The sequence below is a fragment of the Podarcis muralis genome, chromosome 6 (genome assembly GCF_964188315.1).
Source record: "Podarcis muralis chromosome 6, rPodMur119.hap1.1, whole genome shotgun sequence".
Lineage (NCBI taxonomy): Eukaryota > Metazoa > Chordata > Lepidosauria > Squamata > Lacertidae > Podarcis > Podarcis muralis.
The window spans coordinates 16,995,708-17,011,758 of record NC_135660.1 but is presented as its reverse complement, the minus strand read 5'-3'; the positions used below and the strand labels follow the sequence as shown (position 1 = coordinate 17,011,758).

General features: G+C 44.1%; 1 protein-coding gene across 1 annotated transcript in view; it reads right to left on the bottom strand.

The window, feature by feature from the left end:
* The window catches only part of WDR49 (WD repeat domain 49), a gene marked incomplete at its 5' end in the record, with an annotated part of 93,997 nt that overhangs the window by 51,344 nt on the left and 26,602 nt on the right, over window positions 1–16,051 (bottom strand). The window contains 2 exon segments of the mRNA XM_077929794.1: window positions 11,175–11,411; window positions 14,198–14,346. Of these exon segments, the coding sequence (XP_077785920.1) occupies window positions 11,175–11,411; window positions 14,198–14,346 (386 nt within the window).

The window sequence follows — 16,051 nt, the reverse complement described above, 5'->3', positions numbered from 1 at the left end:
TGTTTAGGGAAGTTTTTAATGTTCAATGTTTTTATTTAATATTCTGTTGGAAGCCATCCAGACTGGCTGGGGAGGACCGGCCAGATGGGCAGGGTATAAGTAATTGTTGTTGTTGTTGTTGTTGTTGTTGTTGTTGTTGTTGTTGTTGTTGTTGTAAGAGGCTTACACCTCCTAGGGACTTGGATCCTCATCTCTGAGGGCAAAGATCCACTGGAGCAAAGCAATACCTTTGGGGGGAGGTATGAAAAACCACATTTTTTACTGCAATTGCTTGGAGTTTTCCATTCCCACCCCCCATAAAATGACTAGCCTATAATCGCTTGAGACCCTGTTATTTGAAATATTGGCTACAACCATATTAACTTACCCTGGCATTAAGTTACTCATCAGAAAACCTTCTCTGGTTGCCTTTGCTTTCAATCACAAGGCAGGTGAGAACAATGAAATTTTAATTGGTGGTGTCCTGTTTATGGGATGTCCTCCCTCAAGAGGCCTGCCAGGTATTTCCTTGTTGACTTTTGGGTTGTCTGAACTGAACAATAATTTAGTTTTATCAACCCTAACTTTTACATTGAGTGCTTTTTTTGTTAGTATATATTTATTTATACCCCGGCTTTCTCCCTGTCAGAGACTCCAAGCAGCTTACAGATAAAAATAAGAACAGCTGACAAAAATAAAAGCAACTGTTAAAAACAATTAAGCATTGTTAGAATCAAAACTATATATGCAAACATTAAAAATCTATTAAAACCATACAGATAATTACAATAAAAACAGCACACCCAAGCCCTTTCATTAGAAGCAGTCAGCCAAAAAGCCTATTGGGACAGGAAAGGCTTCACTTGCTGGTGGAAGGACAACAAGGAGGGAGCCAGTCCAGCTTCTCTGGGGAGGGAATTTCAAAGGCTGGGAGCAGCCACCAAGAAGGCCCTCTCCCATGTCCCCACCAAGCGTTTCTGTGAACGTGGCAGGACCAACAGAAGGGTCTCTCCTGAAGTTCTCAAAACCCAGCCAGGTTCATATGAGGGAATGTGGTCTTCCAGGTAGCTTGGACCAAAGCCATGTAGGCCTTTATAGGTCATAACCAGCACTTTGAATTGTGCCCAGAAACAGATTGGTAGTCAGTGGAGCTATTTTAACAAAGGAGTCATTTGCCTTGGCTGCTATAGTATCATGGCTTTCCTATTTTTGCTGCCGTGAGTGTTGATCTCTTGAGTTTCTGCTGCTAACCCATTTAATCTTTTGAGCGGTTGTGGCGTTTTCAGTGCGTTTTGGATTTATTGCAAGCTGCACTGGACATTTTATCTGGAAATTCAAAAGCAGAATTTAAACCTTTGAAATCAGAACAGGTCTGTTCCGAACACAAGATAAATGTTGTTTGCTAGCCCACAATAGCAATGGTTGTTATAGCAGTCAAACCTAGGCTAATGAGGGGTTTAGCACAGTTACCTACATTTAATCACAACCCCACTTCTGACCACAAAGGCAATGAAATGCTACATTGCCTCTGTTACTTGCTTTATAAATATTATGTCATTATTCCATAGATGTGCTTTGGAGAGTGCATTTTTGACCAGCTGGCCAACTAAAGGTCAGCAAGTAACTTGAAATGCCTGCATATTCAAGTTTGGTGGAGGGTTTTTAAAGACCCATCATTACAACTGAGGCTAAGCAAGTGAAATAAGTTTGCTGCCCTTCAACTTTGGTAATTAAATGAATCTTCCTTGTGAAGAAGTGATATGCTCCATACTTATCATATCAAATGAGCAGTGCTCCTCTAAAGCCCTGAAACCATCATTACAAATGGCGCCCAAGTGGAATTTTAATTGCAACCCAATGTGCTTTTAATAACAGGAGCACTGCCCACCGGTAATATTGGAAAGTCTCCTCCAAAAAAAGTGAGCGAACTGGGATAGTGAGACTTGTCATTACAATACAAAGCAGTGGGAAAGAAATCGCCTGAGCCTCACTCTTGGCAGCACCTGAAAGCTATGAACATCGAGTCAGGAACAAAGAGTAGCACAGCTGTTTTATGGCTTCTTGGGCCCAGCATGAAGCAGTGAGAGGTTGTGTGTGTGGTTTTTTTTGGGTTTTTTGAATGGCTTTATCCTTTTATTCTGTGTGATTCAGAGAGAAGGGTCACTGTGCTGTTTCTTCCTATGGATGGATGTCAGGAATTCATGGGGAATAGATAATTATAGGTGGGGAATTAGATTGTGCCAGGTGTGAAAGGGAAATCTCTCTATATCATGGGTAGGAAAACTATGGCTCTTTGGGTGTTGGGGTTCCAGCTCCCATCAACCCCAACCAGCTTTATTACATTTGTATTTATTATTTCCACTGATAGCATTTAAGGTAAAGGTAAAGGACCCCTGGATAGTTAAGTCCAGTCAAAGGCAACTATGGGCTGCGGTGCCCATCTCGCTTCAGGCCGAGGAAGCCAGCGTTTGTCCACAAACAGCTTTCCGGGTCATATGGCCAGCGTGAATAAATCGCTTCTGGTGCAACGGAACACCGTGACGGAAACCAGAGCGCACGGAAACGCTGTTTACCTTCCCGCCACAGTGGTACCTATTTATCTACTTGCACTGGTGTGCTTTTGAACTGCTAGGTTACCAGGAGCTGGGACAGATCCATGGGAGCTCACCCCGTTGTGGGGATTCAAACTGCCGACCTTCTGATCAGCAAGCCCAAGAGGCTAAGTGGTTTAGACCACAGTGCCACTGAACCAGGAATCTGGTTCAGATTCCTAGAGTGGTTCACAAGTAAATGTACAAAATGCACAACAGCAAACAATGAATAATGTTAGAGGCTGCATTAAAATCTCATGGCTTTCAAAAGAGCAAAAAGATGACCTGGAGGGACACAGGATCCCTGCTCCTGCTTTGCCTCCTGCCTTGGTTGAAGAAGGACGAATAGATAGACTTGTTGGGACTGTGTGATTGTTATATTTATGCCCTTAAAAGGGACACACAAAGTAGCGGAGAACATTGGTTGGTAGAATGGTGTGTTCCTTTGGGAAAAGGAAACAGTCTTTCCCATGTGACATGGTGTATAAGAAGGAATTGGGGGGGGGGCGGGTCTGAGATCATCCCCACGCCTAAACATGTTCAAGAGACTTTTTGAACAATCTGTATATAAGCTTTTGGGGGTGACTGGGGATATTGTACTGCTTTCAGCAGGATCCCGGACTGCACATGCAGAGCTTATGCATATATGTGTAGGGTCTGTCAGGGATGGGGGGTGGGGGAACAGCAATGAGCCAAACTCGACTTTTCAAACACATGCATTCCTTGTACCCGCCTTGTCTTGTAAACAGGGCTGTAAGGAATTATTGATGGCTGCTCCTCAAATTAGCGAGTCCTCTCCCATTCGCACCTGCAGATTTACCAACATTCATGCCTGAGCACATTTTGGAAAGGATTCTAAGATTTAGCTGTTAAAGTCTGCCTTTAGAGTTCAGGTTTAAGTCAGGGAAGGGTAGGGGAAATCCTACTGAAAAAAAGATAAAACCTCATTTCGTTTTGCTGACTTTTGCTTTTGTTCTCACTCTGAGTATCTGCCCACGGCAGACTGTGCACAAAGGAATAAAAAGAACTGAAACTGTTGGGAGTTTGGCAGGGAGCTATTTCTGTTTTTCTGTCTCCTTTCCCCTTCCCTGTCTGTTTTCTCATTGAGAACTTTTCAGCTTCCTTTATTTCAGATATTTTGACTAACGAAAGGGGCATATACACATATATACAGTGCTTTTTTTCTTAAAAAAATATTTAAGGGTACTCTCATTTTCCTACTCATATTGAAATACAGATATAGATAGATGATAGATAGATGATAGATAGATAGATGATAGATAGATAGATAGATAGATAGATAGATAGATAGATAGATAGATAGATGATAGATGATAGATGATAGATGATAGATAGATAGATGATAGATGATAGATAGATGATAGATAGATGATAGATAGATAGATAGATAGATAGATAGATAGATAGATAGATGATAGATAGATGATAGATAGATAGATAGATAGATAGATAGATAGATAGATAGATGATAGATAGATAGATAGATGATAGATAGATGATAGATAGATAGATAGATAGATAGATAGATAGATAGATAGATAGATAGATAGATAGATGATAGATAGATAGATAGATGATAGATAGATGATAGATAGATAGATAGATAGATAGATAGATAGATAGATAGATAGATAGATGATAGATAGATAGAGATATTAATATATATTTGCTTCATCCAGCTGATTGTTACAATGCTATGCAATGCTCAGGGCTGGATCTAGACACATTAAAACACAGAGAAATCCACTTTCTAAGAGGTCAGGCTATTTGTCCATCTCACCCACAACTGTGCACTCTGACTGGCAGCTGCTCTCCAGCGCAGGATTTCTTCCCATCACTGCATCCTGAACCTTTTAACACCAGGAAGTGGACCTGGGATACTGGGTATGCGGTGCTTTACCACTGAGCTACAGCCTCTTCCACATTGGTCTTCAATGTCTGTGTGTGGATCCAGAATTGGCCTCCACAGTCATTCACGGACTCATTGTTAAAACCGTGTTTATGGAAGAACATCTTACTCGGCTATGAGTGATCGCAAAAGAAGAAGAAGAAGAAGAAGAAGAAGAAGAAGAAGAAGAAGAAGAAGAAGAAGAAGAAGAAGAAGAAGAAGAATTGATTTTGTAACGGAATCATAATTTCTGCTCTTTGGGCAGATTCAAGTATCCCATTCTGCTAGTGGAAGCCAGCACAAAGGACTCGTGTTAGCACAGCAGGGCTTTCCACTCTCTCGTCACCACATGTGCACCTACATCTCCCCCAAATCCACTCTGGTGGGTTGGAAGAACCCCCAGAACAGCAGGTGAGAGAAGGAGAGGATCTGAGAGACTGTTCCATTGGACAACCAGAAGTGCTTGCACTGCTCAAATGCTCTGTTTAGTGCTACATTGAATTCCACCTTTCCTGCACATCTTCTGATGGGGCTATTTGCCTGTACTTCTTCCATGCTTCCAGTTAGGAATATCAATGTTTCTTGCCTTCAGCCAGTGTGTGCAGAATATTTTCAATCGACTCTACTGGCAAATTGAGGGACATTTTTAACATTATGCACACCTGCATTTCCCATGGGTCATCCACTCAATAGCCAGTCACACCTCCCTGATGTGGGGACATGTGTGATTCGTGCATTTGTCACATTCACTTTCATAGACACTACACATTTAAAGCCCATTCAAAGCCCATTTCCCTGTCAAAGAATAATGGGCACTGTAGTTTATTAAGTGTTGCTAGGAATTGTAATTCTGAAAGGCATAAACTAGAGGGCCCAGGATTTTGAGGGAAAGAATGTGCTTTGAATGTCCTTTAAAGGTATAGTGTGTACAAAACCATATACTTAAAACTTCCTAGGTGTACACCCATTGCCATTTTTCTAGAAAAAGAGGTGCCGGAACTCACCATGAACACTTCCCTCATTCTCTTATGTAGTTGTACCTTGGATCCCAAAGGGACGCGGGTGGCGCTGTGGGTAAAAGCCTCAGCGCCTAGGGCTTGCCGATCGAAAGGTCGGCGGTTCGAATCCCCGCGGCGGGGTGTGCTCCCGCTGCTCGGTCCCAGCGCCTGCCAACCTAGCAGTTCGAAAGCACCCCTGGGTGCAAGTAGATAAATAGGGACCGCTTACTGGCGGGAAGGTAAACGGCGTTCTGTGTGCTGCGCTGGCTCGCCAGATGCAGCTTGTCACACTGGCCACGTGACCCGGAAGTGTCTCCGGACAGCGCTGGCCCCCGGCCTATAGAGTGAGATGGGCGTACAACCCTAGAGTCTGTCAAGACTGGCCCGTACGGGCAGGGGTACCTTTACCTTTACCTTTACCTTGGATCCCAAACACCTTGTGACTCAAACGTTTTGGCTCCCGAACACTGCAAACCCAGAAATGAGTGTTCCAGTTTGTGAACAATCTTTGGAACCTGAACGTCCAACGCAGCTTCTGTGGCTTCCGATTGCGTGCAGGAAGCTCCTGCAGCCAATCGGAAGCCACACCTAGGTTGTTGAATGTTTTCGGAAGTTGAACGGACTTCCGGAATGGCTTCCATTCGGCAACCAAAGTACGACTGTAATGGCAATGGCACCCACCTGAGAGGTGCCAGAACTGAGTTCCGGTGAGTTCCAGCTGAAAAAAGCCCTCTAATACACCTAATTTGTGAACTGGTCCTCTGTCTGTTTAAATATTCTTCTTTTAAAAAATACCCATGTCCTATGCACTTGGGATTTTATCCTAACAGGGTATTTGAATATTCTGCATAAAAACTTCCTTTAGCAACATTTAGACTTTTGCTATCACTCTAATTCAGGTTCCAAATACTTGATTCGTACAAAAATACATGACCAATCGCATTATTGACACTTGCAGTTTACAGATCTCTTTTCAGATTACAGTGATGGCTTTAATGCATGGAATGCAGCAATGTTTTACACCTGCACACCTGCTGGTGAAGTCACAGCAGAAATAATCGTTAATCTGAAGCAGCAGAACAGGGACACATTCTACAATAACACAACACATAAAGGTTGGGAAGAGAAAGACTCAGGGAGACCTGCGCAATTAGAAATCTTATTTTTTATCACTGCAAGTACCAAGCCAAAGTACCATTTCATTTACAGTTGGTTTGTTTTTTTGTAGTTCCAGAGGGCTTAATGTCAACACTGCATTGCCATATGCTGTACACATATTTGTCCAACTTACATGATATTTGTCCAACTTAGACACGGCTGCTAAATTCCCTTATTGACCTCCACTTGGTCTCATTCATTACATAGCTGAATAGCACTGGTCCTTGAGTTGGGCTTCGTCTAACTCCTATCTCCACATTGAATTTTTGAAGTACTTTAGCCTTGCACTCCTGTGAGCAGTGGATCCAGATTTAATTTTGCCCATTCCTCAAATGTCATTTTCTGGTCTTCCATCTGCTCTCAAAAGCTCATAATTTTTTCTCCCACTGCTAAATCGAATGCAAAAGTAAAAAAAAAAAAAAAAAAACCCAACCCAAGAAGTGATGTATAGCAGTTGCCCATATCTATTACATGTCTGCAATAGTGATCTAAGTGAGATAATATTGTTGACGGTTCAGATAAAAAACAGAATCTCAGTTCAGACATCACACCAAATGGTGATTTGCATTAGCATTTGCATTTATGGAATCCAAAGCATGATTTTTTTGTCAATCCCAAAGAGCAACAAGCCCTAGAGTCTCTTGATTTTTCCCACCCCCCTGTCTTTGTGACCTGATGTTCTCAGCATGAGGCTTCTGTCTAATTCAACCCCATCTTCCTCCAGTTCATCCCTGGCCCCTGCGGACGTCTCCCTTGTGGTTTATCTGTGCCAACAGGTACATCAACAGAACAATCCTATTTATTTGTTATTTGCTTATTGAACCACATTAACCCCAGTCTTTAGGCAAAAAGTCTCCCAGTGCAATTTACAGAAATCGGTGGTAAGATAATTCCCGCCCCACAGGCTTACAAACTAAAAGAAATGATATACTAGGGGGGAAAGTGTGGGGAGGGAAGAGGGAGGGAAGCAAGCTCCTTAAGGTTTCAGCTCCCTGGTAAATAGACACAGGGGGTCCTTCTTTCTCCTTTCATTTCACAATGAAACTTAAGGAGAAAGGCAGGCTGTATTAACTGCTTGCCTTGTGGTGCATTTGAGCTGATATTTTCATTGATATATAAAAATCAATCACACCTTTCATTCTGGAAGTGTCCCCAAGGGATTTTTTTTTAAAATTGAAAGATAAAGTACAGAGGAGATAGGCCACACAGACCCCCGCCCGTGTGCGCACTTTCAGACACAAAAGATACCACTGTTAGCAGATACAATGCAGCAGTAAGAGAAAATGTCACATGGCCAAAAGCTTATGAGATAAGGAGGCTGGAAGAGAGCTGTGGTAGAAAAACTGGAGATAGTGTCCTCAGTTATGAAGAGCTTGCTGGATCTGACCAATGGTTCAACTTAGTCCAGCATCCTGTTCTCACAGTGAAATTTACCTTTGGTAAATTTGGTAAAGGGACGCGGGTAGTGCTGTGGGTTAAACCACAGAGCCTAGGACTTGCTGATCAGAAGGTCAGCAGTTCAAATCCACGCGATGGGGTGCGTTCCCGTTGTTTGGTCCCAGCTCCTGCCAACCTAGCAGTTCGAAAGCACGTCAAAGTGCAAGTAGACAAATAGGTACCACTCCAGCGGGAAGGTAAACGGCGTTTCTGTGCGCTGCTCTGGTTTGCCAGAAGCAACTTAGTCATGCTGGCCTTTGATAAATTTTGGTAGCTTTGGTATCAGCTGCAAAGGGGGAGCTGCAACCAAATCACACACATTCAGGAGCTTTACTCCCATGCAGGCGTAGATGTGATTGCAGCCGGTTAGTGCTTAATTTACAGCCAAGGATGGAGAACCTGCGGCCCTCCAGATTTTTTTGAGACTCCAATTCTAACCATCCCACAACATTGTCCCTGCTGGCTGGGGCCAATGGGAGTTGGAGTCCTACATCTGCAGATCACAGATTTACAGCGATGGCACTCAGGGTAGCTATTGCCTTTATTTGACGGGCAGCAAGATTCCTGCTTTGTTCCAAAGCACTCACACACAATCAAATGAAAGATTACGGGGTTGTTGTTTTTAAAGGGGTGGGGAATATAAATGATCCCCCACCCATAGCTCTGTATCACCCCACAGCATACAGCTATGTTTGCTTTAGCTGAATCTGGAGATTAAAAGATGCTGTTGGGCGCAGCTGAGGGAGAAGGAGAGGGAGAAATCAGTCACAGGGGTCTTTCCCTTTTCTTCCGAGCCTGGCTATTCATTGAGATGCAGGTAGTGCACTGATGGCAAGGGCCGCAGTGCTGGGAAGACAAATAACACCCAACTTGCATACCAAGTGGCATTGCATTTAACTGATTTCATTTTGTGATGAAATACATAACTGTGATCCAGGGCCACCACACTGAGAGTCACTTCTGGGGAAATGTGCCAGCAAGAAGGCACATCTCAGCTAATTACACCGTGTGCATATATTATAAGTATCCTGGCAGGTGCAGTAAGGTGACTTTATAGGAAGATTTCAAAACCGGGTGAATTTGCAACTGGAAGGAAGATATTAACAGCAGCAGCAACAACATATTAATATTGCTGGTTCTTAGGACTGGTACTGGGGATGGAGCAGTGCAGAGTTGCAACATCTGCTGCACTGGGAGCGAGAAACAGCTGTTTGCCAGCAATTTGTTCTGGGATGGATAAAACTGGACCACTTCAAAGCCGGGCTGCAAAACCTTGAAACTGGATTACTGCTGTGTGCAATTTCGGGCTGCGCATGGGCTACGCCCAGAAACTCCAGCTAGTGTAGCATGCATTGGCAAGACTACTGTTGGGGGTAGACCGCCGACAGCATGACACACATGTGCTACAACATCTGCACTGGCTGCGCATATGATGTCTTCTTTCTGGTCCGCAATAACTGTTGATGTTAACCTTGTCTTGGAGAAACCTGTGGATGTTCACGCACTCCATATGGCATGGGGACTAACAGATTTGTGAGCCCTTTTGACCAAACTGTGGGAGGCAGTGGAAGACAGAAGTGCCTGGCGTGCTCTGGTTCATGGGGTCATGAAGAGTCAGACACGACTAAACAACTAAACAACAACAATGGTGCACAGAGCTGGAAGAGCAAAAATCCACTACATACTGCTCAGTGTTCTGAAGTTATTGCTGCCCTTTCTACGTTTGAATGTGTGGCTTATAACCTCTTTAGATAGCTATTTGGACATATGGAATGCCTACATTATTATGCTTAAATTAAGATTGATAGAATATTTTTATTGTCACCTGGTGATGTTTTTATATTTTCTTTTTTTGTAAAAAAATATATTTAGTTTTACATAATAATTATAAGCAACAAACATAACAAATCCAAAGGAAAAAGAAAGAAGTAAAGAAAAACACCAAAAGGTTCTCTCGAACCTCCGGACCGCCCTCCCTCCCTCCCTGGTTTCCACTTCTAAATTTTATTCCTGCATCTCTTACTGTATTCTATCTATTACATCTCCATAGTATCCAAAGTTCATGTTACTTTTCAAGTGTTATTGTATTCCTGCTAATGATTTCAGCTGTTTACATTGGTCTCTAAGATACGTTATAAAGTTAATCCAGTCCTTAATAAAAATTTGATCTTCCTGATTTTTGATCTTTCCCGTCATTTTTGCCAGCATAGTTCATTAACTTGGTCTGCCATTCTTCTCTGGTCAGTACTTTGTCCCTGCTGCTCTTGACACGTACATAAACAGTCTTGTTTAAGATAACTTACGTTTTTATGTTTTCGTTCCTATCTTTTTTATATATTTGCGCGCGCACACACACACACACACAAAACACACACACATGTATATACACATACACACATTCAAGTTAGGGGCTGTGTCCCTGTTGCCAACTCCCTTCCCAATACACACCCTGAGACCATTTTTGGTAGCTCTCTAACCAAGCCCTTTGTGGCTACATAAATCTGTATTGAGAATGAGCAAATAAAATATGTACATATTGCCTCCCTCCGCCTGCTGCCTCTCACAACTTCATTTTGTATGGGGGTTGTCATTGATAGCCCTGTTTATGCAGCCTATTCGTGGAACAGAGAGCAAATTGCCCTCATTGGCCCTTCCCAATGGCTTCCATACATCGATTCACAGTTTTGAGCTGTGCTTAGGCACCTACAAGAAGCATGCAGGGCACCCCCAGTCGTATGGGAAGGTGTAGGTTTGGTGCAGGTTCGGAGGGATGCATGGAGCATAGGACTTATTGTCCATGGCATTTGCAACACCAGCAAGTAACCTTTGAACAGAGATTAAGTACATGGACTTAAGCCATACTGAATTCACCGGCACCCTTGCGAAACAAAGCTCTTTAGGAAGCCAAGATGCTCACAATCCTTTGCAGGAAAGTCACCAAACGCTTACAATTAATACACGTTTGTATTACATAGTTTCGTCCCCCCCCCCCCGTGCTTCCCTTCTTCTTGCTGAAATCGCAATAAAGAAATGGTGAACCAAAGGTTCGAAATGCTTATCAGACAAATACAGAAAGGGGCTCTATTTTCTTTCTTATTTTACCTGCTGGAGCACTGAATTGTAAAGGAGGCACGTAACGGCTTTCCTGTGACTGGCAACTCTGCTTTTGCCTGAATCTTGCTCCATCTCCAGCAATGTCAATTGGTTGTTAAACGAGATGAAAAGACGCCCATGGGATTCATCAAAGCAAAGCGTGGAATGGAAATCTAGGCTTTTGGGGAAGGAACCAGAAATCCTTTGGATGCAAAGCTGATGCTGAATGTCCCATATCCTTAAGACCTGTGAATGGTAGGGAGGAGAGGAATAAATCAGAACCAAACTTCCTTCTTTTTTTAACTCAGAAGGTGCAGAAATAGTGCCCCCGGACACATGCCACGCCCCCAGGACGTGCGCCAGCCACACCCCCACCTGCTCTCCACCCCCAGTGCCGGAGCATGAAGCTCCGCCACTGGCCATGCTGCCCCTTTGATGCCTCTGTTTCTGCTGCCACCCCACTAGGAGTTATCACTCCCCTCCCAACTGACCCCCTTCAACCCCCATTTTTGTGCCTCCCCATGGAGCATTTCCTATCAGAAGAAGGCTGAGGGCCATCACAGCTAAACCAATGGAATGGCCTCCACTCCCCCTGCCCTCTGCCTGCCCCTCAGAGCTAGCACGTCATGCAGGGATGGGCCTCAGTGGTGGGGCATCTTCTACCCGAACTCGGTGGCAGTGCTGTCGGGGGAAATCGGGACATTCCAGGATCAATTCAGGAGTCAGAATGGCTTTTATAATTCCAGGACTGTCCCTGGAAAATTGGGACACTTGGAGGGTACATCAATGGAAGCCCCACCTCCTGCCAATCACAGTCTCTAAGCCTAAGCTACCTCACGTGAGATAAACTCCATGAGTGCTGATGCTGATTTCAACAGCCACAGACTACTATTTGACAACGTCATTTCATGCACTGTCTAGTAAACTTCCCACTGGTCATTTTTACCCCTACAGGCAAACCTCTTAGAAATCATTACTCTTAAATCCCTGGACTGAAAGATATCCTAGTTTCCTTATGAGGATGCAGCCAAATTAAAATTAATAGTTGTTTTCTCCCCAAATCAAGGCTTTATCTGATGTGAAGTGCAAGCTAATCACGGACACCTATATTTCTTTTCTTCCTGAGCTGTCAAACCAAGGCTTTCAGCAAAGGAAGCCTTTTTATCTTTTCTTATTCCAGCTCTTGTCCTACATGGCACTGCGTAGCAGATGTGTCATTTGGGTTGGCTGGCAGTGTGTTGGCAGTTGCTCTAGCAGAGCAGGAGGTTTGCATGTAAATAAACTCTACCAGCTCAGGTGCCCATTCATCCATCAAAGTGAAACAGATTCATGTTAATGTCAAGAATGCTAAAAGGCAGTAAAATAAGGGCTAAACCACTACAGGCAAAACAATGGTCACAGAATGTATTAAGAGGCTTAGTGGCAGGGAAATAGATTTTGTTGTTTTTGAAGGACATGTTAACTGGACACAAATCAAGGCTGCAGGTTCAGATTGGCATGAGAAACACAACTAATGAAGGACCTTAGCTTAAGGTCCAAAACTTTCCCACTTGCCCTTCTTCTGTGCATTTAAAAGCAGCCTCACACCAATGCAGCAGGTGAAGCTTTTCCTGGAATGGAAATAACTGATCCAGAGCCAGTAAAAATGTGGCAATAAAAATTTGAGAAATGTTGATAAGTCGTTTTTTTAAATGGCAGCAAAAGCTGACTTGCATTCTAGATATTTCAGTGAAACAAAACACAAGATTCAATGGAGAGGTGTCTCGTTATTTCATAAGGTATTAAAATAAATGTCATTGTGGTTGTGGCTAGACATTCCCCAGGGCAGCATCCCTAAGGATGAAGAGACTGGAGTGGATTGGATGGAGAACAGGTCCAGCTGGTGGCAGCTGCAGCGAATGGGGAAGAGGATTTGCCATAGCTGTGAGAAACAGTGAAATGAAGGCCATTGCAACTCAAGACCAGAAAGGAAGAGAGCCTAGCTAAAGGTGGGCTGGAGGCCGAAGGTAGAATCCAGGAGTTGACGCCCAATGAAGTCGTCCAATTGATGCAAAGAAAAGGCTTCTGCCTATACAATGGGCCTTTCTCCCCCTTTCCTCTCCCTTTGTGCCCCACAAATGTGTTCTAGGGGTTCCTACAACCATATGGAGCAGATTTGGGGGGCAGGAAGAGGAGAAGGAGAGGAAGTCCCATCGCTCAGGTAGACCTCATTGTGCTAAAGAGATGACTCCATTTAATACAACCATGGGAGATGGTGTGTTCTTTAACCTTGGGGAACTGGCTGTTGAAGTAGCCCTTCAAAGAGAATTGAGAGGAGGTGGGGAGCAGGACAGAGAAAATTGGCAATGAATAGCTAACCAGAGAGTCTCAAGAGGCAAGGAGAAGAAGAAGAAGAAGAAGAAGAAGAAGAAGAAGAAGAAGAAGAAGAAGAAGAAGAAGAAGACCTGAGAGATACTAAGTGGACTTAATTCCTGGTAGCAGCCCATAAAGAAAAGGAAACACTCCTTTTTCACTTGAGATGTGAATCTGCTCTCATCTTAGGAGAGAAGCAGGATGGAACTCATATGGCCTTCTGCCTCCTTCATATATTAGCGCACGTGAGGGGAACATTTCTCAGTACTGGGTGGGATCAGCATCAAAAGTATGCAGAGCAACAAATGTAAAATTTACCTTTATACAATAAGCTGTTTTCTACATGCACAAAAACTACTCAAGAAGAGCAATGGTGGTGAGGGATGTTGCCTGAGGGGTGTGGGTGTGGCTAGGGAAGGAGGGCTTGAAAGGCTGCATTTGGCTCCTAAACCTGAGGTTCCCCACCCCTGTCTTAGAGGCTTCATTTTGCTTAGAGTCTTCCAAGGACGAGTCCATTTCTACCCATGTTAAGTAGACTTAGTCATGAACACTACAAAGTGGAGCAGCTGCTGGATTGAGAAACTCAAAACTAGTGCCCTTCTGGGTTCCATGTTCTTAACCGGAGCGTTGCCTAGAGGAAGACTAACGATCTCTGCTTCTCCGGCTCTTCCGAAGCTCACCTTCTCCTTTCCGAAGCTGAAGAGCAGTTTGCGCTCAGTAATGAACTGGACGGCGATTACACTGTCTGAATGGCCCTCCAGGACTCCGGCAGGCTTAGACGTGACATAAGGATTCCAAAGGCAAACATGGCGATTAACTCCTGCGGTCGCTGTTCAAAGTCACAAAGTTGAAACTCATTTATACAAACGTTTTTTGTTTTTTTTACAAGCACGACAAAGAAATATGCCAAAGTTGCAGCAACCGTAAACAATTTTTGTTTAATGGATTCCATTCCACTCTCCAGATTTGATTGCCTTGATGCAGCTTCTCCCTCACCCCCTATTCATTTCCTTCATAAAAATTAATCTGTTTTTGCAGCTGCTTGACTTGATATGGAGCCAATGTGAGCCAAAGAAAGGGAACACTGGCTGAGACTAGGAAAGATGAGTCTTGGAGACCTTGGTGCAGTCCTACAATGGACACTCCTTGGCAGGGATGAGGAATCTCAGGTCCACAGGCCTAACGAGGCCTGTAAGGCCTCTCCGTTTGGCCTGTGAGGGAGTTTTAGCCAAGCCCTGTTCATCTTCCCTATACAGTGGGATGAAACTTAATTCATTCCGGAGGTCTGTTCTTAACCTGAAACCGTTCTTAACCTGAGGTACCACTTTAGCTAATGGGGCCTCCCACTGCCGCCGTGCCACCAGCATGCGATTTTCGTTCTCATCCTGAGGTAAAGTTCTTAACTGAAGGTACTACTTCCGGGTTAGTGGAGTTTGTAACCCAAGGTGTTTGCAACCCAAGGTGTTTGCAACCCGAGGTACCACTGTATGTGACATCATATATCCATAGGCTGTTGACACCTGTATGAGGGGGTGGAGCCCAGCACACCTCAGAGACTCACTGGGAATTGCTTGAGAACACAGCCGCTCATCTCAGTAGCAAGCTAGATGCCAGGACTGATACAGTCAGTCCCAAGTAAGGTGTTGGTTTTTTTAATGCTCCATCAAGTCAAGTTTCATGAGATCAGTTTCAGTTTTCTCAGTCTGAGGTTGTTGACAAGGTACTTATGTGTATGCACACAATGACATGCCCTTTGGACCCCTGCCTTCAATTGCTGGCTAAAGCTAGCCTGAGTGGCATGACTGGGTGGGTTCAGGCTGTGGTGAATATGTCTCTGCATGAAGGGGGGCAAGTAGCAACCACTTTGAAGGAGGTGAAAATGCCCACTACGTCACAAACACTTCCTTTTTGAGCACAGTACTTGACAGGGTTGCGGCAACACAGCTGCAGGCATTCCTGGAAGAAACGGATTCTCTAGACCCATTTCGGTCTGTGTTTAAACCCAGGTTCAGGGCAGAATCTGCCTTGGTTACCCTGATGGAAGACCACTATAGGGAGAGGGCGGAATGCAATCCTGTTGCTTTTACAAGCTTTCTCATCAGCTTTTGATACCATTGGCCATGGTATCCTCCTGGACCACCTACAGAAGATGGCTGTTCTGCAGTAGCTTCAGTCTTCGCTCCAGGGACGTAGCACTGGATGAGTGCTTCTCGGCCCCTTGGCTCTTGAGCTATGGGTTGCTGCAGGGCAGTATATTGTCTCCATTGCTATTTAGCATCCACATGAAGCTGTCGGAAGCAGCCATTAGGAATTTTGGAGCAAGGTGACACGAGTACACTGATGATAATTCCCATCAGCTCCGACAATACGGTTGATAGTCAGGGGATGATGGGATCTGCCGTCCAACAACATCTGGAGGGCCACCGATTCCCTATCCCTGTCTTAGCGTATGTTCTATATTTGGTTGCCTCTTCTTTACAACAGCCTCCCCAGTCCTCTACAACATCTCTTTATTGGTTTTGCTGTCTATCCAT